The sequence below is a fragment of the Lethenteron reissneri genome, chromosome 31 (assembly GCF_015708825.2).
Source record: "Lethenteron reissneri isolate LAM-NWPU_2019-01 chromosome 31, ASM1570882v1, whole genome shotgun sequence".
NCBI lineage: Eukaryota > Metazoa > Chordata > Hyperoartia > Petromyzontiformes > Petromyzontidae > Lethenteron > Lethenteron reissneri.
Genome location: NC_083809.1, coordinates 1,855,942 through 1,883,381, shown reverse-complemented (window position 1 = coordinate 1,883,381; position 27,440 = coordinate 1,855,942). Strand labels below are relative to the sequence as shown.

The window sequence follows — 27,440 nt, the reverse complement described above, 5'->3', positions numbered from 1 at the left end:
ATAGTCGTGTATAGTGTAGTGTATAGTGTAGTGTATAATGTAGTGGATAGTTTAGTCGTGTATAGTAGTGTATAGTGTAGTGTATAGTAGTGTATAGTGTAGTGTATAGCAGTGTATAGACTATAGCGTAGTGTATAGTAGTCTATAGTGTAGTGTATAGTTTAGTCGTGTAGTGTGTAGTGTATTGTATAGTGCAGTAGTGTATAGTCTATAGTAGTGTATAGTCTATCGTAGTGTATAGTGTAATGTACAGTGTAGTCTTGTATAGTAGTGTATAGTCGATAGTGTAGTGTATAGTGTAGTTTTGTTGTGTATAGTCTACAGTAGTGTATAGTGTAGTGTATAGTAGTATATAGAGTAGTGTATATTAGTGTATAGTAGTATATAGTAGTGTATAGTGTAGTCTATAGTCTACAATAGTGTATAGTGTAGTATTGCTGGAGTCTGTGGCCAGGGAGAGGGAGGTGTGGACCGCCACTACTCAACACGCTGCTGTAGTGTATAGTGTATATTAGTGTATAGTAGTATATAGTGTAGTGTAGTAGTGTAGTATTGCTGGAGTCTGTGGCCAGGGAGAGGGAGGTTCTGGACCGCCACTACTCAACACGCTGCTGTAGTGTATAGTAGTATACAGTGTAGTGTAGTAGTGTATAGTAGTATATAGTGTAGTGTAGTAGTGTAGTATTGCTGGAGTCTGTGGCCAGGGAGGAGGTTCTGGACCGCCACTACTCAACACGCTGCCGCCGCGACCCTCACCAGGACAAGCGGATTGAGACACGAACGAATGAGAGCGAGGTGTCGGTCCAAACACTTCATTTCATATTGCCTTAGCGGCCACATAGACCACCTACCTAGTCATGATGTTCAACGTAAGAGGCAACGTGATCTGGGTCTCCCCAAGGCGGGTTCAGCCCGAAACACGACTCTCGTTCAGAACACACATTGCATCATCGCCACACATCAAATTGCATGCGCACAACTCTCCCGCTTGAGTTACAAAATGTTTAAGATTACCTGCATCGCCGCATCTTCAAAGGGCGCCCGAGTCTTGCAAAAGTAGGACGCTGCCAAGCAGCGACTTTCGCCATTGGTGGTGTAATTGCGCTGTTGTAAAACGCTTGTTTCAGAGTCCACAAACTTCACTGCTCGTGTCGATCCGTGGTGACAGACCCCAAACTCGCTACGCTCCAAGCTACAGCTGGACTGCAAATGCCGGAGGTAGCAAAACACACGATTTACTTTCCCATCGATCACTGATATTTACCTGGACGTGGGCAACAAGAGGCGATTTGAATGACTGCATCTCGTGCAGAGAAGGCAAACGTATGAACCTGTTTGGTCAGAACGTACTCTGCGACGTGGATTCGTCCTTTCGAACCCGCAGTCCCCCTGCAGATACAACTCGTGTGTCAGTTGCACAGAGACGCAGCGTTGTTTCAAGCATCTCAAGGGGATTGTAAGATACGATGTCCTTGTTTTCCCAGGTTCGCACTCTTTTTAAAATAGCTGCCATTGGAAACCGGTAAGCTTTCTTGAGAGATTAACAGACACGTTTTGTTTTAATAAAGTGCATAATACCACGCAAGACAATTCGTACACAAGCACTTCCCCCCCCCCTCTTCTACTTTTGTGATTATTGTTCCCATGAAATGTCCAGGGCTTTTTGGCTATCAAGAGTTGGTAGGCCTAAAAAACGTGCAGTGTATACGTTTCCAGCAAAGTTATGTTGTTTGATAAATATCGGTTTTTAAGTTGCATTTTGGAGTGCGATTAACCCAGTCTGAGCACACGAGACAGAATGCACCCCCCGTCTCTTCAGATATTTGGAAGCTAAGCGGAAACGGTAACGAGATTGCAGTGGTTTGAATCGGCGACCACCATGCACAACAGGTGGTACAGGCTGTACTTCTACGCTCCCCGCCTGCACCAGCCGGCACGGACCAGCACAATGACCGATAGTCAACCCCCCCACTGCCCCCCATGACCTGCACGGCATAGGGAAGCCTTCATCCAGCAGTGGATTGACAGAGGGCTGTACTTGTAGAACCTGGAGCACCCCGAGAGAACGATATATAAAGACTGATCACATAGGGCCCACGGGAACAAGGCTGAAAAACACCTGGAATGGACCAATGGAGGTCCATTGCGATATTCAAGAACATGAAAACGTACGCAACATCAATGTATACCGTTCGTCGACTTCTGGGGGCAGGTTTTTATTTACAAAGATAGTGCTTTAGATATTGCCACGACCACAAACTACTGTACTACACGCTACGACCATTGACAACTCCACGTTTTAGTTAGAGGTACAAATCTTAGACTTAAAGCTTTCGTGGCTGCAGAAATTCATATTCTTTGGGTCTTTCGGTAAAGTCACGTAGATAGGTTCAATTAAAATAATGTGGAATTTTTTTATTGTTATTTTCTTTGAACATATCTACACGACTTTACCGAAAGACCCAAAGAATATGCAGAGGTTCAATTTTAATTCACGTTCTACTAGAGGTATGAATTCCCCAAAAATGTTGTACATTTACACAAAGATTACTCACTAAATCTGTACAAATATGAACTTTCTGTACAACTTTAATAGAAATTAAAACGAAGACACCGAAAACCCTAGTTGTGTTAGGATAAACAGAGCTGTCAGTAAAGTCATCATATAATGTATGACCTTCCTTACATCCAACTCAAGACTTTACACTACTTTGTATAATCCGCATGTTCCTACGGGGTACCATTCCCCATGTCCTCACAACACAAACGAATACAAACCTATAAGCACCAACACAGAGTACATTGCAGGAAAGGGCACAATCCATTCACTCTACGGATCATACAAGGAGATTGACAGCAAATAACCAAAATATTCTTAAGTCTGGCCAGGACTTGACTGTTGCCTTCTTACTCAACAACCCAGCTTCATATGCTCAATCTCGCCTGTCAATCTAATGCGCGTGAAGACGGGTCACATTTGTGGAGCCGATGCTGTGAAAGAACACATTGAGAGGAATCGCTTGAGAAAACCCTCTGTGACAAGAAAAAGCTCTCAGGAGGGTGTGACCTGAAGCAGTTTCCAGGACACGGAGCAAGACGGCGGCCATAATGCCAAACTACAAGCTGGTATGACCCAGCAGGACATGAAAAATATTCCGAGCACAACCGTGGCAACCCACGCGGTACAGAGGTCACTAATTAGACAAACGCCAAGGATGTTAATCCGGCAATTATTTTATTGCTGTTGTTGGCTCCCGCCTTATCACGACTCCTGCAGCTCGTGTTTGCCGCCACCAGTTTAGTTTGTTGTCCTTCCCCCGCACCTCCGATTAGCACGGTTGGTTAAGTACGGTGCGAAAGAAGTTCAACGTACAGACGTACACAAGGCCTCCTCTCTCAAAACCTATCCTTGCTCGCAGCCGAGTCGCCCCGAGGCTCGACATCGCCCGCTTCTCCGCACCCCTCTCCCCGCTGTCTCCGCTGTCGCCCCCGATACTCCGCACCATGCCTGCTCCTCTCACTCTCTGCTTCTTTTCCGCTCTCCAACATCACCTTTGTGGTTATTCTCTCTCTGCTCTCCCTTGTCTCTCACCTCTCTCTCCTCACCCCTGTGTCTCCGCTCTCTCCCATCTCTCCCCTCTTTATACTCACTCCTGTGTTTATCCTCTCGATCCTCACCTCTGTTTTTATTCACTCTATGCTCACCCCTGTGTCTCCCCTCTCTATGCTCACCCCTGTCTCTGTGCTCTCTCTGCTCACCCCTGTCTCTCCCCTCTCTATCCTCACCCCTGTGTTTATCCTCTCTATCCTCACCCATGCCTCTCCCCCATCTCTCCTCACCCCTGTCTCTCCGCTCTCTATCCTCACCCCTGTATTTACTCTCTCTATCCTCACCCCTGTGTTTATCCTCTCTCTCCTCACCCATGCCTCTCCCCCATCTCTCCTCACCCCTGTATTTACTCTCTCTATCCCCACCTTTGTTATTGTCTCTATCCTCACCCCTGCTTCTCCCCCATCTCTCCTCACCCCTGCGTTGACTGTCCCTCTGGTCTCCCCTGTCTCTCCCCTCGCCCACGTGTCTCCCCTCTTTCTCCTCACCACCACCACCACCTCCGTGCCTGCGCCCATCTTCAATCCTACGATGGCTTCCTGCTCCTTCCCCACATTTTCCGCCACCCACCGCAGGCTCCTGGAACCTCGGCCCGCGACTGCCGCTCGCGCCTCCCTGCTCGTGCCGCGACGACCCAGCAGGCTGCTCCATCGCGCCGGCGCTCCGCCTGCCGTCGGCGCTTTGCGGTGGTTCCGCGCTTCGTGACTCCGCTTCTCCCTTCCGCTTCTTGCAAGCGCTCTCCTCTTCCGCGTCGCTGTCCGACCCGGAGCTTGAAGATGACGACGACGACGACGAGGTGCTGCTGCCGTCGTTGGATGGCAACTTGCTCTTCTTATGTTTCTGATGCTTGCACCTCTTCTTTTTGGTGTCGGACTGGGAGTCTGAGCTCTCGGTGTCGTCAGAGCTCGACTCTTCTCTGCGTTTATTCTTCTTCCCCTTGCTCTTCTTCTTCTGTTTGTTCTTCCTCCTCTTCTTGTCCTTTTTGGTTTTCTTTTCAAGGCGGTCGAGTTTCCTGCAAAAGGCAGGGACAGAAGCCGCACGTAAACAAGGTGACGCCTCAAGCGGCACTTGCGCTACACCGCAAGGCACGTGGCGATTATCCCCACTCGCCATTCAATTGTCGCGGCGACCATTTATTTCAAGAATCAATTCTTTGTAGCAATTTGGTAGGTGCAGCGTTAAAACAAAACAAATGGCATTCAACGTATTGTATAAAAATCCAAAATAATCAACATGCATGCGCCATTTAACATATCACGCGTGACATAATCAGTTATAATGCATTGTTGTAACGTTACGTGCCTATCAACCAGAATGAACGACGTTAGTAGTGAAACACATCATAAATAAAAAACAAACATCACAATCGCAGACGAACAGACAGGCGGCGTCGCCGTTGACGGTGTTGCTGGGTGAGGAGGGTGGCGATCGTGACACTCACCTCAGCAGCTTGCGTTTCTGCTTCGTCGTCAGCGACTTCAAAAACTCCACTTCTGGGTCTTCATCCTCCTCACTTTCGATCAATTGCTGCAAACAACAAAACGCGTTTTGCGTGTGGAAAGTGGTGCCGTTGGTTCCTGGCGAGCCGGGTTCGCTCCCAGATCACGACCAATTTCAACCGACGTTAATTTGCTACGGGGAAAGTCCCATTGAGCCAGTTAGCCAGCTAAGGTGCAAAAGAGATCCATGGTGCATCAGTACAGAACGACATCATGAAAATGAACCAGACAGAAGAACAGACAACAACGGAATAGAATGCGTTAAGAGGTGCTGGAAAAAATAGCGTAATGAACAAAAAACAATACAATTGACAATCTACACAAGCATAGTGCACCTAAAACAGGAAGACTGCACTAAAAACAAGGATGAGGTAATGCATGTTTAGAGATGTGTGTGAGGTGAAGTGAACATATCAGTGACAACTGCAACCTGAACTAAGCCTGGGCAAGGCTGATTTGGCTTAAAATGAAAACCTCATGTAGTGGTGTGGTCAGCATCATCCCCGGGGAGACAGTTTCCCCAAAGTGCGAGATTCTGGCCCCCTAACCCCCTCGTGTATCGTATCACCCTGAATAGGCACTCACTAACAGCACTTGCCATCAATGTGGTGAATTATCTGTGCGTGTATATGCCGCAATAACATACTGTATGGTTAGTGTACTGCACACAAACCCTGTGACCAGATTACCATTCCCAGCCATTATTTGAACCAGTCCTGGGCCTCCCCTAAGTCAACTCAGCGATGATTGTGCAGTGTAAATATTGGCAATGGGGAGACAAAAGATTGTTACTGGCCAGCCCAACCCTCTTATGCACCGTGTAAGCATTTGTAGAGGCTTGCGAACAAGCCTCTACAAGAGTTCTGCATGGGGGATGTTGGTTTCTCGTGTGCTGGCGTTACCTGTGAGGGGTCTGCCGCGTCACCCTTCCTGCCCAGCACACACTGCTTGAGCGCAAATCCGCTGCTCCTCATCTCCACCATGAGGTCAGATGGGTGCATGGCCGGCTCTGTGGGCGACACAAACCGACGTGACGTCACGCGATGCCCACGGGGCAAGCAGCAAATTTGCCCGGCTCATTATATGGGGGAGTACGCCGGTGTGCCTCCATCATGAGGCTTTCTGCTTCTAATATAGAAAATCAAACTACACTCACGGAGGCAATTGTTCGGAATTCATTCAGCTGTATTAAATGTTTGTGGCATAGCACAGTGATGCAATGGTGTTGTGCTGTGCTGTACTACTCACTGGTATCACGCCAACGTCTTGCACATTCATTATCATCAGCCATCAATCTGTATACTACCGCATGAAAGCCTCCCCGAGCCGTTGCCAGCTGTCATGGTCACGCAATGCAACAATTCATCAAGCTAAAGCACACGAGCTGATCTCAACGCTGTCTCCACAGTGGACAGCTTCTCAGGAGTGTCACATCCGCTGGCTGTCTGTCCATCGTTCGTCTCAATCGCCATCCATCATCCCTTTTCATGCTGTGCTTTTGCCAAAGCCCACTTACTTTCCTTTAAAAGTCAATATTACATCTCTAACTTGCTTATGCCCCATAATTCATTTGTTCATGTTATTGTTCGTCTTGCACATTAGATTACTGCATGGTTTTCACATTTTGTTATCTGCACTGAATTCGTCTAAATATGCTCTTATTTTGGTCTTCTTGCACAGACCAATACTATTTTACCGTGCATTTTATTGCCTTTTCTGCACAGGTCTCCACCACGAGACTAGCTTTTGTCGAAATTGCCCTTCACTTCGTTATCACTAAAATATGCCAATCAGTGCCATGCTGGTTTGATTACCGGTGCCGTATTGACGTGGAGTGACCTAGAAAGGGAAACTCGTGCGCACCTGGCTCATCAGTAGTTGCGGATGTGGCATTGATGCCGGAGAGGCCGTAGAGAGGGCACTCGCGGTCCGTATTCACGTGGCCCCACTTGTGGCACTTGATGCAGCGAACGTTCCGCACCTGCGCACCGCATCCACAATGACATGGTCATCGTTAGCGCCAGGGCTTAAGTTCAGCCGGGTTTGTCTGGGTCAGTGGCTGGCACACGAATATATATTTCTTGTTATCACTGTGGTTAATAGTTATGTGCCAACTACTCCCCTCTGCAAATGATGCAGAAATTGTTCAGTGAGAAATTAAGCCCTGTTCAGTGTCTGCGGTGCACTGCTCTCTGCAACCCCTGCCACTGCCATTGGGGGCTGTGCTGGCTCCATCACAACCGATGGAGATAAAGAAATGAGAATTTTCCCGTGTGTGCTCGTAGCAATTAGCGCACATCACTGTAAACCCAGCGACCTGGGTTTGATTCCTCTTCACGGCTACCATCAGTGGCAAATTATAACTGAAACTAGTCTTAAGCCTCCCCTACATTGACAAAGCCTTAAATGAGTAACTTGGGATGGTGTGAAAACATCAGAACTGGGGAGAAAAAGATGGCCGAGCTCGGTCTAAGCCACACCACCCCCTTCATGCACCAAACCAGGCTTCCTTGCTGCTCCCTAACAATACTTGCCCCATCAATCTCTGTGGGCTACATGGGAATCTTTGTCTGTGTGTGTGCATTAGTTAACCATCACCTGAATTCCGAAAGGCTGGTCGCGAATATTGTCATCGTCCTTTGCGTACCTGCGACAGAAACACAGCTGGTCACCAAAGGCCACCACACCAGAATGCAGGATGCAATTTGCGTAAAGATCGCACACTTTCACTGAGCATCTGGAAGCTTACTTTTCTCTCGGAGCCCCCTTCTGCCACTCAAACTTGTACTCCTTTTCTCCTCCTGTCTCCTTCTGTTCAGAAAACACAAATGTGAACCATTAGGTCATGCACAGGGAAAACAAAAGTATTTACGTCATTAAATATGGTATAATGTAGTCATTTAAATTAACGTTTAGTTGTCCGTGTCAATAGCATATACAATGACAAAAAAACAATCCCACCTGCTCCAGTGCCAGGAGCTCAATGCAGAATAATTAAGTTGGAAAAAATATTTCCGTGGAACTGTGGGTTAAATTCAATAACTTGGAAGTTTTGCTGTCCGATTCATAAACAAGGGTATTTGGAGCGTAGTTGAAGTACACTTAGCAACATGTAACCACACAACATCATATAAAAAAAGTGAATGAAGGCTTGAAAATAGCACTTACTTCCTCTTCTGCAGGGATATGTCAGAACAGACAGAAGTGTAAAACACATGTTAGTTTGTTGTATAGAAAAATACATATTGCAAATAAAGGCTTTGCAAAATTCAAGCTAATTACAAAAAACCACCAAGGCAAGACCTAGCATGGGGGAATCATAAAAACATATTTGTTTATTATCTCTGGTCAACTCTGCCAATTTTGCATGATGTAACTCACCTTGGAAAATGTGTAATTATAATAATGTTGAACGTCCTTGTAATTTAAAGCAACCAAATACCAAACTGACATATATTTATGGCGAAATGTCATATCGTGCAATTTTTATTGCACCAAAACATTGCTTAAAGTAAGATGCATCTGTGCACCCGCAGTTCATAAAATAATAATTTCGCTATGTTGATTTATACGTGTAGTGGTTTATTATTTATGAATCGCAAGGGCTTTCAGGATCGCGTTATACAAATGCGAACAATAAACAAGCTTGACAACTTAGTTTAGCTGAATACATAAACACAAAAGATGCTCCTTAATAATAAACAGAGCAAGTGAACAAGGGCATTCAGCCAAAACTAGACATCTTTTCCACTCCGTGACAAAAAGCCTTTTTTAATCTTTAATATACTTTGTAATATAACTGAATTTGCAACAACTGAATGTTAACATTTTGGAGTCTCTCGATCCTTAAGCTGGATTCTTCCGTGCCAGGAACATTTTGAGGTGCATTGCTTAAATTAACTTTGCCATGGGCTGAGATTAGATATTTCACTCATCAATACCATATTAGATGGGTATCGAGTTATTTGTGGACAGAAAAAATGAATTACTGTATGCAAAAGCTTTTTTTATAATAAACGTATGGCTTCTCACATTTATTATTATTTCGACTGAAGCCTCAAATGTTTGCCAACATTCCTAGGACACAGCCTACGGGTAAACTTCTAAGATAGGATCTTAGAATCTATTTAACTTGTTGGGTTTTGTCTTCCTATAAACTGGGGGGGGGGGGGGGGGGGGGGGGGGTTAACACAAGGGAGTACCATTTCTTACCTTTGTAGGTGCCTGGTGGCGCCTCATACATGAAGTTTAGTCCATTCTTCACACGTTCATCTCCCATGAGTAACCTGCAAAACCCAGGAAACCATCATCACAACCCTGCAGTGGACTCTCCTGCTGAAAGTGTTCATTTGTTTGTTCAGTTTTATTTGTGAAGAAGAAAATACCTTCTCAGACCTGCGGTTACATATGATGAACTAAAATTATGATAAATGTTAATTAATTCATTACGATATACACAATTACTATTGCAACTGACGCCAGGTCTGGTTTGTGTCTCCATGCATTCCATAATTTTGTCTCATGGCGTGACATTGTGAACTCAAATGTAAGACAAACTGGGAAAAATAGAACATTTGAGAAATTATCATTTATATGTATTTAAGAGTACATTGGAGTTTATCCACCCACCCCTGCTGCATAGTTTGTACACTCATGGAAAATACTCTTCAATTATCCTGAGGCTAAAAGTCACTTTGAATCTGCTTCGCAAAGAATATTCTCCAAAATAAAATAACTACAGATGAACTCTAAATAAACAACGTGAACAAGTGAACATTACATGAAGTATATTAATTTAATAATGTATTGAGGGTGTAACAGCTGCTACATGTTAGAAGTGGTGGAATATTCACCGGTTATTATAAATCTCCTGTTCTTTGGTGTATTGCGAAAGCAGCTCGTCTTGTTTCTTCTTCTCGAACGCGACCTTTTGCTCTGCCATCCATACCTACAAACAAACCAAACGATCAATCGCTGGTCCAGCCTTTCATACATTATGCTAACAGCGGATTCACACCCACAACACACAACTCTTTTTCAAATCCCCTTTGTATATCTCAATAAATTAGGTAAACCGATACCTGGTTTTAATCTGGATCTGGCCTTTTCCCTATTCGGATTTTACCGGATATAAACTAAACAGGGTACTTAAAATGTGTTTTAACACTTCTCAGAATTTGCAATAATAATGCCTCTGGGCTCTGGAGAACCACCTGGAGAAGATTCCAGGCACGTGTTGACAACGATGGCGAAGAAGTATAGACTCTTTGACTTTTTGAAGCTATTAACATACATTTGTTATCATGTTACAGTGTATTTCCGTTCTTTTTTCCATTAAAAATTATAGTCTCATAATAAGTGTTACAAAAAATTATTGAAGCACCCTGGGTACATATAGGATACTGGCAAACCTCAGATATTGAGTTTGAATCCACGCAGCTGCCTGTTATTAAACCGTGGTCTCAAGTGTAGTGAGTTCACTGTCTCAGTCCAGTCACCAATCACTCCACAAATAAACCATGCCATTACATTTGGCTGAATTTCAGCTCTTCGGGAGTTAAAGTATCTGGTTGTCATGCGATGAACATTACTCTCTGTAACGGGGAGGGTGGGGAAAGTGCTGCCCTCTCCTGCGTGTGCACCACCGAGTCATTTGAAGACCAATCGTAGCTCTGTGGTGTCCACTTCCACGGGCCTTTTCTCAAACATCGAAGGGTCGCACTGCTATGCCAGAGCTCGGGATAGACTCGTCGTTTCACCACACGGAGGTGAAGAAAACATTGACCTGATAAGACATACCCAGTTGTATAACCGCGTTTTTTTATGTAATTACAATAATTACAATCGTTGTCGTTATATTTAACTAGTCTGGCGCGGCGAGGCCTGGTCCAACACAGGCCTGTCCTAGCCGCTAGGACGCGCCTCTCCATCTCACCCGTTTGATGTTTTCCTTCGACGCAGGATGGAAATCCTTTTTACACATGAAGTTAGCGAACGACTTCCCCATGGCGAAAACGTAATTTAGCCCGAGGAGAGAGAGAACGAGAGAGATAAAAACAAACGAGAAACTACAAAAAAAATCAACAAAACATCGCGACCACAAGCGAGAGAAGCCTTCAACTTTGACCCTTCGCGCGAGACGATGACGTCACGTCCGTCACCTCCACGCGTTTTTATTTTACGATTAAATAAAAACATTTTTTTTTTAATTCTAACCCAGCCAGTGACCGTCACGCGCTTAACTTAAACATAATGCGGCGAGGTGAATAATTTTTGTTGTTGTGTGACAAAAAAATGTTTCGTTTCATTTATTTTTAAAGGGGGGTTAGGGGGGAGGGGGCGGGGTCACGTGACGCGCCGTCTCCAGGTACCCCCCCCCAACCCACCGCGTGCGCTCGCTCACAGCGATAACAACAATCCTCGCTACAATCACACAACCCTCTACACTCACAGCAGCCCTCTACACTCACACCAGCCTCATCTTCACGCCTGCTGTGACGAGCAAGCTCTGTAGGCTGTGCTACATTTATATATATTTTACACACACACACGCACAGCCGCGTGCGTGTTGACAGGCGTGCGCCACCTTCGACGCCGCAGAGCGCAGCAGCAGCAACAGCAATAGCAGCAGCAACAGCGTCTGGCGATCGCCTCCCTCGCCAAGAGCCAGAGCCCCCCCCCCCCCCACTCGAGCGAGCACTCCAAGGGCCTCGCCCGCCTCCTCTGAGCACGCTAGGCCGGACGCCGCGGCAAGAGGCACCCGCGAACAACAGCGCCCCCCCCCCCATCGTGTCTGCTCTCAATGCTTCTAGATCAGAGGGGGGGGGGGGGGGTCTTCGTGACGCACCGCGTCTTCTAGAGCGCACGCCGCGTGTAACGTGTCCGCGAGGAGATGGAGCGGTGAGATCGGCAGGTGGTGCTGCACGTGGATTCGTCAATAATGGCTGCTGCGGATGTTAGGCCTTCATCCAGCAGTGGATCGACGTATGACGGGCGGCCTGATTGGTCTCCGCGGATGGGCTCGGGGTTGTAAAATTAGCCGCGCTAAGTTTAGACGTCGCAAGCCAAGCAGGCGGCGGCCTGCAGGGTGTGCATCCTCGTCTGGGCAGCAGAGGGCAGTGTAGCAGCATGATGGATGCGCTTGCTACGCTCCCACGTCTCTTGCTCACCCAAATTCCTGACCCGCAGTGACCAGCGTGATGAAGTATGGTCAAACAACCCCCATAACCAACGCGGCATGGGGAGAGGGGGTGGGCTATAGTCTAGCAGTGGATTGATACGGGGCTGTATATACCAAGTGCTGTAAGATTTACACGCATTTCTGTCCGTATCCTCCCCGCAAATGTCTGTTTTCTCATCCCACTTGTGTCTTCTTGTGTCGTCCAGCAAAGACACGACGATGTCCCGAACGGGCAGCCCGGGCAGCCCTCCCAGGTCATGTGACACCTTCGTGGCTTTGCCGCCAGCGACGGCAGGCGGCCACGTGGTGTTCGGCAAGAACTCTGACCGGCCGAGCGACGAGGTGCAGGAGGTGGTGGTGCTGCCCGGAGCCGCTCACCCGCCGGGCACCAAGCTGCAGGCACGGAGATCGCGACCTCCCGCACCCACCCGAGCAGAAGCCAGGGCATGAATAAGCGAGGGATGTCGGCTTGGGATGTCGGCTTGGGCAGCCGCCGTGTGACTGACTGTGAGCACGCTGGACAATCCAGAGACCCCCCCCCCCTCCTACCCACCCCGCTGGTTTGTTAAAGTTAAAACAAGTTTCTTAAATAACCCGATTCAAGAGCCGAATGGCTCACAGGGCTATACCAAATAAATTAACCCCCCCCGCCCTCCTCTGTCCACTGGCCAGTATGAATGAATGGGTGCAGCACATGTGATAGGTCGCATATGGTGGAGTAAACTGTGGGTATTTACACATTTAAGACATCTGGCCAAATACCCTCCAGTGGGGCTCTCTAGAGCTGCCCCTCGAGTGCAGAGCTGCACCTTGACCTTTTAACCTACAGCCTGCAACAGCAACATCGGAGTAGTAGCATCCACCTACCCTGTAGAGGTTGCCTGTTGCTTATGCTTCACATCCCAAAGTCGGGAACGCATTCCGAGTGTAAACGTACAAGCTGGCCTGTTGTGACGAGGGCGGCGGTTGTGTGCGTGCCCGTGTCGCGGTAGTGCACCTACATCGAGATCGAGCAGGCGGAGCGCACGCTGCCCGTGGTGCTGAGCAAGCCGGCGTGGATGTGGGGCGCCGAGATGGGCGCCAACGACCGCGGGGTGTGCGTGGGCAACGAGGCCGTGTGGACCAACGAGCCCATCGACGACAAGGAGGCACTGCTGGGCATGGACTTAGTGCGGTGCGTGTGTGCGGTGCGCGTGTGCGGTGCGCGTGTGCGGTGCGCGTGTGCGGTGCGCGTGTGCTGTGCGCGTGTGCTGTGCGCGTGTGCGGTGCGCGTGTGCGGTGCGCGTGTGCTGTGCGCGTGTGCGGTGTGTGTGTGCTATGCGTGTGCTGTGCTCGTGTGCTGTGCGCGTGTGCTGCGCGCATGTGTTGTGCGGAGTAGTACATGCACGAGTGCTGTGGAGCGAGTCTTATATAGTGCGTGTGTTGAACTGCTTTGGCACCGCACAAAGCCAACCGTGCTAATCGTAGTTGTCGTGCAGTGCGCATGCTGCATGAGGTTATTGTGTGTGCGTGTGACCAAACCAAACGATTGCGCCCGACGTCGAAAGCTTAGCTTCGGAGTGGAACCTGGAAAACGCTCGGATGGGCGATCACACGACGATGGGGCGCGTGACTGCTGAGTGATGGCGGTGACATGACTGCGGTACGGTGGCGTGGCGGTACGGTGGCGTGACGGCACAATGGTGTGGCTACGTCGTTGTGTGACGCTCGCGTGCCGGGCGACTCCAGACTGGCGCTGGAGCGGGGCGGCACGGCGCGCGAGGCGCTCGACGTGATCACGTCGCTGCTCGCGCGCTATGGCCAGGGCGGGAACTGCATGGAGAGCACGAGCAGCTTCACGTACCACAACAGCTTCCTCATCGCCGACCGCTCCGAGGCCTGGGTGCTGGAAACGGCCGGCGAGTACTGGGCGGCCGAGCAAGTCACAGGTGTGGCACAGAGCACCTACGATGAGCACGGTTGGCTACGTACGGTGCGAAGGAAGTTCAACTTACATGCAGTGAGCCTGGCAATTATCCCAACTCAGGGGTCGGCAACCAAAATTCCAAGAAGTGCCATTTTTTTTTAATTCTGTGCAAAATTCAATATTTTAGGAGCCACAATGCACGTGACTACGTTCATACAAACATTACGTCACGAAGCAGCCCTTAAAGAGCCGCACGTGGCTCTGGAGCCACAGGTTTGCCGCCCCCTGCCCTAACTACACGCCTATACCCTGCCCATATCCTTATCTGTAACTCTACTCTTACCCCTACTCGTGAAGCAAGCAGTTAAACTCATTTGTTTGTTCCGCGTGCGGCGCGGGGCACAGAGGGCACGCGCAACATCTCCAACGGGCTGAGCATCGGCTCGCGCGTATCGCTGGAGCACCCCAAGCTGCGTTCCCACGCGCGCGACGCCGGCTGGTGGGACGGCCGCTCGAGCTTCGGCTTCGCGGGGACTTACGAGGAGGGCGGCGGCAGCGGCGGAGGCCGCTTCTCGGCCGGCAAGCGCCTGCTCGCCAAGCACGCGGGTACGGGCGGCGGTGCGGGCGGCGGTGCGGGCGGCGGTGCGGGCGGCGGTACGGGCGGCGGTACGGGTGGCGGTACGGGCGTTGGTAATCCAGGCACGCTCGGCAGCTTAACCAGAGCTTTGCAACATTGCCTCCCGGGGTGCGATGTCTTGTCCGCTGCTCAACCTCTTCCCCTCTAACCCCCCCCCCCCCTACTTTCCCCACCTCCATCAATCACAAGGGTCCCTGTCGGCACAGGACATGATGTCGATCCTGCGTGACAAGGAGAGTGGGATCTGTGCGCAGGGCGCCTTCCTCACAACGGGCAGCATGGTGTCCATCCTCCCGCAGAACCCCGCCCTGCCCTGCATCCACTTCCTGACCGCCACTCCCGACCCTTCCAGGTCCGTTCTGCCACACAAAGAAATTCAGACGGATACATATAAAAATAATAATCGTGCGTACGCATTGAATGTGTGCAGTTTTCCAGCATTAGTTTTTCAACCCCCCCCAACGTCTTTTAATCAGCGATCATCATCTCTGTGTGCGCAGGAAGCATTGTTTGTAGGCCGCGATGAGACCACTGGGCTCACGCCTCGGTCAGCAGGGCTGGGACCCAGAGGTCGCAAACGAGTTTTGATTCCTTACCCGTTCCCGGCCGCACCAGGGTCGCAAACGGGTACCCGTACCTGGCCGGGTACGGGTAGCCGGGTATCGGGTAGGGTACGGGTATCGGGTACCCGGTTGCGACCTCTGCTGGGACCCCAAGATCTTTTAACAGAGGCTTGCGTCGCCAAGTGCTAGGAGGCAACCATTTGATCAATTATGCCAATTTTTTAAAGGGCAAGTCCCCAATAGTCGCCCAACTTTATTTGAAAGTTTGTTGCATCATCTACACGAGAGTTATTTCCCACACCGCCCCTCCCACCGCTCCAGGTGGACTTTTATCCTGCGTTGGAAAGTGTAAACACATGGTAGAGGTGTCATCCTCAGGTGAAGTGGCTGCCACGATGATTAGATTAAGATGCACCATCATTCGTATTTAATATGGATGTAATAGTTTAGTGCTGTTTTGTGCAAATCTTACCGCGTATTCTTCTTTCAATCGCTTTTTAATATGCGATGCGCTCCTATGAACCAGCCAAGCTCTGCTAACTCGACTCAAAGCACGGTAATGTCACTTGAGATTCCATTTTAAGAAGTGTTACCCTTCGTGTGGGAGGGGAGTTCCAGGTTGCTGGAGAACACAAAGACAAAGATCCCCCTTATAGCCTGAACAGACTTTTGGGGAAAGTGCTGTTAGCGAGCACGTACGAAGGCCGGCGAACCGCACACGAGGTGGTGGGTAACCAGCACCACGCCTTTGCTCCCAGTGGCGATATTTGCACACTGCACCAGGTACTCATTTGAGGCTGAGTCAATCTGGAAGATGCCCAGAACCGGTTAAGATAATCGTCACTGGTGTTGTCCGTGAGCGGGAAACTAACTCGGGTGGCCGGGTTCGTATCGCAGCGCGCTAACTGCTACGCCACACACACACACACACGTGTACAAGGGAGTAACACACAACGGTCCATACAGAAGCGTCCTTCAACCCACTTGCTGCACTGCCACCTCACGGCCGCCTTGCAGCCCAGCGGTTTGACAAATAGCTGTGCGAGCCACCAACCTTTGCCTTTTGAAGAGCTGGGTCACAGGAGTGTGCCACCACACCAGAGTACCCATCGAGAGGGGGAAAAAAATGAAGAAAATATTTGTGGTCATAGGCGGTAGTTCTGTGACATTCACTTCAGAAGCCCAATCTTTAAATCTTGGAGAACAATTACTTGGGCACCTTTAAAAATAGCGACCGCCCCAAATCCTGCCTAAAAATGGGAAACCCCCTACAAGCCCCACCCATAACCTCCCGTCCAGCCACGTACGTGGGAACAGAGGAAAGGCTTTTTCCCCCAAATATTTTCGTGATATTCGATTATCAGAAGTTGAACAGATCACCGGAAATTAATTACATAAATAAATCGGATAGCCCATCTGCAGTTGCACCGCTCTGCAAGAGGTCCAGTTGTATCATTCATCTCATAACATGAGGGCGAAAGCGCAATCGAGATAAACCTGGGGAAAGATACCGCAGAACCCTGGATTACGTTAAAAGTTCCCTTCGTGTCCGATCTCACTCGGCCTGGGGGGAATTCCACTCGAGGGTATTCGATGCCTCCGGCCTACGTCCCCCGCAGGTCGATCTTTAAGCCGTTTGTGTTCGTCGAGGGGGTGAAGCCCGTCGGCAAGGTGGTTTCGCCGGACCTGGGCGCCGACGACCCGGCGAGGGTGGTGCCGCGCTTCCGCAGCAAACCGGACCGGCGGCACGAGCTGTACCGCGCGCACCAGCAGGCGTGGGAACAAGCCGGCGACAGCGGCACGGTGAGCGGCACGTGCGCGCTTTGAAGGGCTCTAACCGTTCACCCCTCCCGCAAATTGTCACAATTCGATTCGGATTATTTTTTGATATTATCCATCTGGTTTCTTCTCCTGTCTTGTTTGTTCAGTTAGCACAAATGTCAGCAACCTGCGTGTCCGGAGCCGCATGCGGCCCTTTAAGGACTGCGACTTCGTGACGTTCTTTATTAAGGACCACTGCCTCGTATTCACCACAGTGCATTGTGGCTCTTGAACTGTTTAGTTAACCGAATTCGAAAAAAGTGGCACTTATTTTGGTTGCCGACCCGAGTTAGCAGGTAAAGTGAGGGTGTACATTTAACACGAAGGCTTTCGCGACCAATATAAAGATTCACGCTAGATTTTTTTGGGTCGTATCACGCAAGTAAAATGCGTGTGCAGAAATTGTTGCTAAAGACGAAGTTGGTTTTGTTCTGGCAGGGTGCGCCCGTGCCATGTACACGGCACGCATACCCGCGTTGTGCACGCACCACGTGTGCACGCACCACGTGTGCATCCTTGTCGAGTGCACTCATTGCGTGTGCCCATCGTGTAAACGGCGGCGTAGGAGCGCGGCGTGCGACTGCTGGAGACGATGATGGGGCTGGAGCGCCAGGGCATCGCCGCCATGGAGGAGGTGGCGTCTGGACGTCGTGCGTTTGTGGCGTCCGAGATGGTCGACCTCTTTTACGACTGCGTCGACACGGAAATGAAGTTCTACAAGTGAACGACGCGCACGTACACGCGCGCCGCGCCACCAGGAGGCGTGCGCGGTGTGCAACACGAGCGTGTCGGCATCGTGGAATTTTACTTTCATTTGAAGAAATGCCGTTGTGTCTTCAGTAGGGCATGCAACAACGTATCGATTTGATTGAAATTGATTCTTACGATCACGATGTGAGCATCGAATCTTGCATGCAAATGATTATTTCCAACTTGTATAAATTATATGCGAATGTGATGAACAATATCGTGCCGAGACAAATTAGAGAATCGTTACGGACAAAATTCTTTTAAAAAATCCCGATACTCGCAACCATGAATATTCGAAATTTCAAATCGCCGGGGTTGGGGGATGTGGTGGTTGGTTGCATGCCTCGCGTTTAGGACTGTTAGTTGATCTGCGCTCATGCTTAAAAACTGTTAGAAGGGTTACATATGGAATACTGAAAGAGTTGACAGTTTCAGACAGTGCAATGGTTTGGACTGTTAGTCGAATTGAATACGTTTTACCGGATTATGGATGGTGTACTAGACTGATTCAACCAGTTGAATAGTTGAGGTTGAGGCTGCATAATAGATTTACATACATTTCTTCTCATCTCCTTGAGTAGTCCCAAAGAGCATGACGCACTAAATTAAGTTGAGCTATCATCGTCCGAGATTGTTACTGGCAAAGATTGTTCGCAATAATTTTGTTTCCAAAATATCAACAGTTTTCTTCACCGCTTCTGTTCGTGGTGAACTGGAATGGCAATGTCCATTCCGATCACGGACACAGGTCACATGATTGCCCGAGGTTGTGTGCTGTGCAGATCAATCATTGCTCATCCATCGTCACCATGCCAGCACCTTGCCAATTTTGCCAACGTCCGCTCACAGTAAATGCGTTGCTGGTGACATTTGCCAACCAAACGTTTGCTGTAAAATTACCCTTGTTCCTCATGGCTTTAGGGCTCAAGCATATTAATGGTTGCCATTTAGTCTGAGTCGGACACACAGGTCAATAAAAAGCACTCTTATGGCAGGTGAAGCCGATCGCTGCGTGGTTTTACAACGCGTTGTGCCGCGTGCTCTACGTTTCTTTGCACAAGTTGAGTTTGTGTGCCCCTCCTCGCGAGCTTCTGGGAGTGTCTGCGAGTTGCTGCTCTTCCCTTGTGCAGCTCAAGCACCTTGAATAAAGCCGCAATCGAAGATCGCGTCGACACTTCCTTGCACGTTTATTTTTTAGCGCGACGTACAAACTCGAGACTCCGTGATTACACAGCTTGGTGAACGTTTAAATGTCTGGAGTGCAATATCATACTTGGGTATGGTGTAAACGCTATTTTAAAGTTCAGAACAGGAGATAAAAACTGTTCGCCTAATTGGTGGCTTTCCCTTTGTGTTTTTAAAGAAACATTTCGTAATTTGAATTCTCTCCAGCGGTTGCAATAGATGCCACCCATCATGGTGCAACGTTCTACATCATTTTGCAGCACACACATACAAACGTTCCTGTACTAAAATCGGTATGTACGTGGTATTTCGCCGAATAAGAAGATTGGTGAACATGGGATGATGTCGAGCCTTCAGGACTGGAGATGAAAATCTGTGGCTGTTAAAATCCTACAGCTCACCAAGAGAAGCACATTTCACAGATGCGCGCCGCTGAAGCCCATCAATGAACAATTCCACTTTGATTAATTAGCAATGCCTCGCAATCTGAATTGGAAACCCAAGTATTTTATTTCCATGCAAAAACGCGTTCATTTTAGCTTTGCCTCACCATTTACATATTGTACAGTAAGCACATGTATTCTATTTCATCACAAGCAGTTCCAACTATTAATTCTTGAGTGAACCTTCCTTGTTAACTATTACCTTTGCGTGAACCAGTGACCTTTACGAAACTGCTGAATACAAGCAGCCATTGGGAATAAATGTTTTTGAATTTTCTTTTTAAATGGCGCCAATTGTTCCATTTATCATCCGGCACAAGCTGGGTCTGCAAAGTTTCGGACGTGCCAGGCCCTGTTTGAGATTCCCGTTCTGATTTGGGATCGCGAGTCAATTATTTAAACGTGGCACATTGACGGAGACTTGAATGTACTCGTAAATATGAAACACACCCGTTAAATTTACTCTGTTCTCACACAACTTGATGTACGTGTTACGAGAATAAGGATCGATTTTAAATAAATTTCATCGGTGCATTAGTACACCCCAAGCAATCCACCGTTGCCTATGGAACTCGATACCTATGTATTGTTTGCATTGTCAAGGCTCGCTTCTTGTATGGAGCTGGCCCGGGCTTGTTAACTGGTCTTACGCGATCAAAGTCCCGATTATCCATTCCCACTGCTCCGCCTGACGCCACCGTTTTAAAGTCCTGAGAAAGAATAGCTAAAGACTCCTCCTAGAATCCGCAATCCACTCTGGGTGCAATAAAAGTGCATTCCAGCCCAAGTTTTCCAGTACCCAGACAAAGTAAAACTCCCGACCCCCACCCCAGTGCAGCTAATCAGAAAGGTGGCAGGGGTATCAGCATTTGCATTCCGTTGGACAATTAAAAAAATACTGTAATTGCCGCATAAATACTGTCATGAGCATACAAATCCTCTCGCGCGCGCACACGGAACTGTGGTACTGGTAGTATAACGGAACACAAATTTGCATTCGAGTGTTAAGGTGGTAAACATACTCTACGTTCATTTTCACGACTTTACTTTTACTGCGACGAGAAGTTGTGTGTTTTTCTAGTTCTTAAAACACAAAAAGGGTATCGTTTTAATAGGAGCTGTTAATTTAAATACTGGGAGTTTCGCGGAAGAAAATCGAGCCGCCCTTGCACATGCTGCGGAAAGTAACGCGGGACATCGGCGATTACAAAGTGACGAGGTTCATAACGAACACTGCACTTGCACAGCCAAGGATGCAACATTTAAATGAATGCGTGCATGCATTTGTACAAGTTGAGTGCACGCGGGGTGTGCAAAAGATGCCAAGGAATCGTTGCGCTCGTGCATTTGGTAATGGCATCGCACGTCGGGCTTGCCTGCTCTCTGTTCATAATCCTCGCTTGTTCGTTTTGGAGGCAAAGTTTTGTTTTACTGGAGTACGATGGATTTCCCTGCATCGCTCGTCGGTGAGAGATACGAATCATTGATCTATGATGCGCGTTGCTCCCCCCGATCAACGGCGTCGCTCACGAGCCACGAGTTGTTCACCAGCGTGAAGTCGATCATCGGTAACCAGCGATGAGCCTTGTTCAGCAGGACAATGAGCGACGTTCACCAACCGCGAGCGTGGTTCGACAACGACAGGCGTCGGTCGCCAGCAATGGACGAGCGTTGTTCCCCAAGCAGTGTACATCATTCAACAATGACAGGTGAGCATTGTACACAAGCAATGATCTTCAGTCACCGGCCCAGTCGCTTCCCATTGGCAGATGATCGTCGTTCCCAGGCGACGAGCACTGCCAACCACTGTTCACCGGCGACGACCGTCCCATCACCAGTCTTCGACCGGTGGCGGCGCGACGCGGTAGTAAAGGGGAGCGTCGAGGAAATCGAGCGCCGCCGCGGCGCTGAAGTCGTCCTTGGCTCCTCCACCGCCGCCGCCGCCGCCGTCTCCTCGTCGTCCGCCGGCCTCGGCGAGGCGCGCGATGACGCCGCCGCACAGCAGGCGCTCGGCGTAGCGCGTCGCTCCGTCGCGATCCTCGCTCAGGCCCGCCGCCACCAGCCAGCCGACGAGCTCCGAGCCCAGGCAGACACGCACGCGGCGCCGGCCACACCTGCGGTGTCGGCCAAGCCACGGCCCCCACCGCCGGTCGGCCCAGAGCTCCGGTTCAACCCGTTTTATGGCGGCGCTCTCTCTTTAGCATCATCACCATCATCGCTACTTCCCATCATCGTCATCGTTGCTGCTGCTATGACTGTATCATCATTGGCGCTACTGGTATCTTTACTAGATAACAACGATCCACACACTGCTTTGTACTCTAGCTTATGTGATCCCACATCCACGCACCCTCTGCGCCTTCATTAACCCGCCACCACTGGCTAGCGTGGTGAAGTAACCCCCACGACCCGCACTGCGTACAGAGGCCCGCAGCCAGCAGTCTATTTACAAAAAGGTACACACGCCAGCCTCAATAACTTCAGGAATTAATTTTACGGTTGTGAACGTTGCTGTATGACTCATTACAAACATCGAGTATGAATGTCCAAAGGCTTGCACAGTAACGGAAGAACTACTTGTGTTTTTAAAAAGAGTAAAATTCCTACTTATGAACATCTACCGCTTTTCAAATGCTGTAAAACTGAAAGCCAACATCTTGTGTGTTAAGAATCGTCACGTTTCTAAAACAATCCGAGGATGACATTTGGCAGTGTCGGGCATGGAATGTCCACATCAACTCTGGCAAAGAACAAAGTTGCACCAGTCTACCACGGAGGCTTTCGCAGCCACTCGTAATCCTAGTGCAATCTTCTGGGTTAAACCTCGTGTTGAACATTTCCGCTCGCAAGCTTTTGCCGCGCGCTACTGCAGGGCAGCAGTGTCGCTTTATTTCTGTTAAATGGCCTTTCTAGGTTTGGCAGCGCGATGAGCATTTCTTCTCTCGCTTTTCTTCTCTCTGCTGGAAGCTTCGGCTGCTGAAGCTTCAGCTGCTGAAGCTTCCCGCAGTCGTGCATGGCGAAAGCTGGAGAGAAGAAATGCGAGAGAAGAAGCCTAACCCGGCAGACCGCACTTGGGAAAGTTGTACGACGTGGCTGCAAGGCCGACTGACCTTAAACCGCTCGGAGATGATGCCCTACTCAACCGTCTTCCTAATACTATTCAAGAAGTCACCTAATTCCTTACGGGACGGCTTCCTGAACAAAACGGTTCCCTCAATTCTCGATTTGGCGGTCGCCCGTCTCCGAATAAAACGACGCGCTTTCCGAGTCGAATACGTCAAGATGCTCGGACGCTGGTTCTGGTCGGCGGAAGCCATCCACCCAGCTCAAAAAAAAGACGGAGCGAGCGGTCCATGTGGGGCCACTCGACTGCGCCTCTCTCCGCCAACTCTGCGAGCGCGTTTTGCCAAAAAACATTCACTCGATTAAAATGCGAATCGCTTTTCAAGCGGAACGGCTAACGGCACGCGTAGAATTATTTCAAGTTTTGATAAGTGACATTACTGTTAACACTTCACCGCCCGGTTATTTTATACGTGTATATTAATATTTATATCACCGAAATATTAGACGAAAAATTGCCAACCAAAGCATCGTTAACGTAGACCGAAGTTTTGAACGCAACTAAGGCGGCACCTGCCTGCTTTGTGCAAACGTTCCGTACAATGTCATCGAGTCTGTCGCTTGATGGCTTCGTTTTGAGGAATGTTCGTATCCGTTTACGCCGCCACGCTCAGGGCAGCGGCAGCAGCAGCAGCTCAAGCGAGAGAGCGCGCCAAGGCAAGGCTGGTTTTGTGTCAGCGGCGCCCCAAACCAAATCTCAATAACCCCATAGGGCGACATTCAAAAGTCACCACCCGTCACCCCCCCACCCCCCGATGCCGGCGCTCCTAACGCCACTTCTCCCACGCGGTTGTCAAGATTTGAGAAATGAAACTGATAACGTAATTTTTTTCTACCTCTCAAAACGCTAAATATGTGTTTTTTTACTTTCGTTCCCCTTCCAAATGTTAAAGTCACAAAGAGCATTCGCGAATTCCGACCGCCGCAGCGTTGGTGCACAAACTGGAGAGGCGCGGCCAGTAAGGAAAATGCAATGAAGAGAAACACAAGTAAAGGAACAGCACAAGAAAAGAGAAACCACCACCGCCAAGAGAAGAAAAAAAACAAAGGCAGACAAAGAGAAAGAGACAGGTAAGTTCCCGCAGACAGACCTGAAGAAATCACTGCTCGCCATCAAGGACGTTAGTCATCCGTCGTCAAGAGCTCGTTAAAGAGCAGCTCCGTCTCCCTGTTTGCTGCCCCCTCTCGGCCGTCCACGCTGCTGGCTCGCGCTCGCCCTGTTCGCATCTCGGCTTCAGCCGTTCCTCTCCTCTGCATATGTCTCACTTTTCTCTACTCCAACACCATAACATTCTCTCTCATGTTTGAAATATGTATGGGAATATATAAATACTTCCTCTGCTCTCCCAATGCCACGTGATTTTCATTGCCACATGCCACATGCTTTAATTGTCACATGACACCTCTCCCTCGCGTACGTGAGATGCGGCGATATTGAAACGCTGTACGGATTCAAATTTGTACTGCGGTAGTCCAGCGGATTACCATTTGGCCCTCGCGATGTGTTTGGGTATAAATCGAGGGATACTCGAAGCTACTCAACTAAATTTTTTTTAAGAAGCTCCCAAGAGTGCGGAGCGAAACGTCGGACTTGGTGCCGAACGGCGCGTGCGTACCTGCGCTCGTGCACGATGTCGCCGCAGCAGCGCTCGCGGTGGAAGTGCAGGAATTGCCGGCACGTCATGGCCACCTCTTTGTCGGGTCCCCGCAGGGGCCCCGAAGTGGGCCCGCGAGGGGACGGGCTCAGCGCCGCGCTGCCCCACAGCCTCTGCAGCCTGCCCCGTCGGCATCGCACAACAACAACGACAGTTCTGTGACAACGCCTACGCTGGACGGCCACCAGCTTCCTCGCAAGGTGGTGAACTGTTAGCTGCAAAGAGTTCCAAATGGATGATTTATTTGTCCCGTAAGATGACATCAATGGCACAATTAGAACGGAGAGAAAAAAGCTAAAATGAAAAAGTTAAATTAAAATAATCATTCTGCACGTAGATGATCTGCTTGTATTCTTTGCTTAAGCAGGAGATTAAGAAACCCATTAGCACTCATGAATAATTGTTGCTTCTTGTGCAAGGGCGACCTGGGTCACCGTCATGAACGATTTAAGAACATGATCTTTGTTTCACCGTTGTTAGAGTGCCTTCTGAAGGCCATGTACAACGCACCGGGGTGACAACATGAGGGAATGCTGTGATGGGAACCGCACCTCCTTTTGAAGGGGATGATGATGAGGTGTTTGTCCAGTCCGAAGAGAACAAACGACAAGAAACCCTGAGTAGAATCCAAAACAAAAACAAAACGAATTGGCAATTCACCACTTGCACTCCCAGGCACTATCACCCTCACTCTGGCAATTCCATGAATTGTCACGATTCAAAGCCACCAATTCAAGTAAAAAAAATTGCCGATTACTCTTCGATTCAAAGCTTTCGTGACTGCAGGGATTCATCTTCTTGGTTCTTTCGGTAAAGTCACGTAGAAGGGAAATAATAAAATAATAAAAATAAAACATAATAAAATTCTCACGACGTTTCGGCCACAATGCAAGCAGCCGTCCTCAGGTGAAAAACAGGTCTGTCGGAAAGACAGCGTCTTCAACTAAGGACGGCTGCTTGCGTTGTGGCCGAAACGTCGTGAGAATTGTATTTATTATGTTTTATTATTATTTTATTATTTCCCTTCTACGTGACTTTACCAAAAGAACCAAGAAGATGCCGATTACTTGTTAAAGGTATCGCTGATAGCACCTCTAGCGGCTGCAGCGATGGCACAAACCCGATTACATACAATATATACGGATGGGAAAAAACATGCATTCTTACTCCCGTCGATTGGATGGGTGCATCGCAAGCGTGAGAGTCGATGCTAATGAATCTATGCGGCTTTCTCCCCGACCACATTCCTCCCCAAAACTTGGGCATATTTCCAAGTAATTTGCCACAACCAGTGAACACAACACTACAGAGGACAGACGACAACAACAACAATTTGAGTACAACAATTTGAGTGCGGGTAAAGGCGAGGCCTCGTTGTACGTTTCGCATCATTTCCGAATCACTGGGGGTGAGCATCTGCTTGTGGTTTGCCGACAAAGTTGGGCGACAAAGCCTTGTTGGACCCTCCTGAAGGAAGAGCATTCCCCACCCGACATATAAAACGTTGGCAACGACGAGGACATTAAACGGGTGGACTCGCGGCGCCTCACCTGGCCAAAGTTGCAGACGGCGCAGGTGAATTTGAACTCGAGGTAGGGGCCGCCGATCGTCGAGCTTAAAAGCCACCACAGTCCCGTGCACATGCTCTACGCACGCGAGACCGGGGGGGGGGGGGGGGGGGAGAGAGGCAGCAGGCGGTGGCGGAGTCAGTACCGGTGGCCAGCAGTTGGAGCTCAACCGAGAAGAAGGCTGCCAAAGGGGGGTGGGGGAGGGCTCAAGATAGGTACAGGTAGAGCAAGAGTCATGTACGACAAGTTCGCTAACCGGGCCGATGCATTTATTGTAGGGAGACAACTGCAAAACACGTCAGAGTGTGTACATCTAGTACTGAAGGCAAACTCGAATGTGATAATGCCATGTCCATCATTTATCCAAGATAGCCTCAACTAGTTTCAAAGCTAATTTTGCAAGAGTCCTGCTACATCGGAATACTCTGATGTAGTGGCAGGGGATGGGGGCGAATTAGACTCAAAAGGTCCGCACAGATGGGTTCACAGAATGAACTTGCTCTGCGTCACGGTTGCATAGATGCAGAAGAGGTGGGGCAGTTGTCCTGGGTCTCAGATCCCAGGGAGCTTTAGAGGGGGCCTCATTTGGAATTTGCCCCGAAGCCTCCAAAAAACTTTTGACCATCCAGCGTCCTGACATTTTCTAGCCGAGCGGCTTTGAGTGTGATCCACCAAGTCTTGCCTCCAAGGCACAGGATCAAAGGCGTATATGGTATTACCACCACGACTATTGCTTGGCTCTCTGAACAATACCCACAGCTGAGATTTAAACACCACGCAGGGCACGAGATTGGGAGTGGGAGGTAGCCGTCCCCACCAGGAACATGGTGATGAGGAGGAGGAGGCAGAGGAGGACGTGGCGGCCAGCCTGGGGGTCTTCGCGCTCCAGGACCCTGGCCCGCTCCTCGTCGGCCAGCGCACAGTCGCCCGGCCCGCACGGGCCCAGGCAGCGCGCCACTGCACGGGGAGGTCCCGCGAGAAACAAGGGGCGAGGGAGGGTGAGCGAGTGCCTGTCATGGGCAGCGCATGTGTCACATTGCATGCCCGTGTGTCCACCTCCCTGCTGCCAATGTTGGCCACGAAATCGCTTGACAGCACAGTTGTGCGCGCGTGCAACTGCCTGCGTTCGTATGTATGCAAGTGTGTATGCGGGGGCGTGCGAGTGTCATCTCGGTCACGTAAGCCCATAACGCGACCTCGAAGTGCACCTCGCCTGGCATGAGCACCACTTAGCGGCAGGCAGTGATTTGTTGTTTTTGCGTCGGCATATACGAGCGAGCTTGCGTGCGTGCGAACGAGTAATGAACGACGGTGCCGCGTGGCGCCGTGGTCCCCGCATTCCAGAGACGCGGGACGTTTACCGGCGGCCGGGTCGGTGGGGTCGCTGGCGGCCGCCACGGCCGGGAGGGACCGCGTGCTCGCGCAGCATTCCGACCCCGAGCACGGGCACTCGCCCTCGCACGGCGCTGAAGGGGGCAGACGGCAGAGGGCAGCGGGGGG

At 49.7% G+C, this 27,440-nt stretch overlaps 3 protein-coding genes across 7 annotated transcripts in view; 1 reads left to right on the top strand and 2 right to left on the bottom strand.

The window, feature by feature from the left end:
• Positions 1-2,200: 2,200 nt before the first annotated feature.
• On the bottom strand, positions 2,201-11,317 carry CIR1 (corepressor interacting with RBPJ, CIR1). The gene is made up of 10 exons (XM_061563263.1): positions 11,045-11,317; positions 9,963-10,057; positions 9,322-9,395; positions 8,278-8,285; positions 7,859-7,920; positions 7,708-7,756; positions 6,973-7,090; positions 6,012-6,118; positions 5,052-5,137; positions 2,201-4,622 (listed from the first exon to the last, which is right to left on the bottom strand). The coding sequence occupies exons 1-10, from the start codon at positions 11,114-11,116 to the stop codon at positions 3,518-3,520; spliced, it is 1,776 nt and encodes a 591-aa protein (XP_061419247.1). The 5' UTR covers positions 11,117-11,317; the 3' UTR covers positions 2,201-3,517.
• A 140-nt stretch (positions 11,318-11,457) lies between these two features.
• SCRN3 (secernin 3) lies at positions 11,458-19,138 on the top strand. 3 transcript variants are annotated; one of them, XM_061563261.1, is made up of 8 exons: positions 11,458-11,476; positions 12,496-12,688; positions 13,282-13,463; positions 14,018-14,217; positions 14,601-14,801; positions 15,022-15,184; positions 17,015-17,198; positions 17,782-19,138. In XM_061563261.1, the coding sequence occupies exons 2-8, from the start codon at positions 12,509-12,511 to the stop codon at positions 17,938-17,940; spliced, it is 1,269 nt and encodes a 422-aa protein (XP_061419245.1). In that variant the 5' UTR covers positions 11,458-11,476; positions 12,496-12,508; the 3' UTR covers positions 17,941-19,138. The 3 variants fall into 3 exon arrangements, with proteins under 3 accessions (XP_061419245.1, XP_061419244.1, XP_061419243.1); XM_061563260.1 differs by lacking the exon at positions 11,458-11,476 and adding an exon at positions 11,499-11,619; XM_061563259.1 differs by lacking the exon at positions 11,458-11,476 and having other exon boundaries at positions 12,075-12,688.
• GPR155 (G protein-coupled receptor 155) overlaps positions 15,233-27,440 on the bottom strand; it is a 27,881-nt gene continuing 15,673 nt past the window's right edge. The window contains exons 12-17 of one of the 3 annotated variants that reach the window (XM_061563258.1): positions 27,302-27,406; positions 26,758-26,897; positions 25,923-26,018; positions 24,924-24,988; positions 24,334-24,492; positions 15,233-16,017 (exon numbers count right to left, since the gene is read on the bottom strand). In XM_061563258.1, the coding sequence (XP_061419242.1) occupies positions 15,975-16,017; positions 24,334-24,492; positions 24,924-24,988; positions 25,923-26,018; positions 26,758-26,897; positions 27,302-27,406 (608 nt within the window). In that variant the 3' untranslated portion in view covers positions 15,233-15,974. Of the gene's footprint in view, positions 16,018-19,129; positions 23,660-24,333; positions 24,493-24,923; positions 24,989-25,922; positions 26,019-26,757; positions 26,898-27,301; positions 27,407-27,440 lie in introns of those variants that run through there. The other 2 variants (XM_061563256.1, XM_061563257.1) reach the window with 2 other exon arrangements.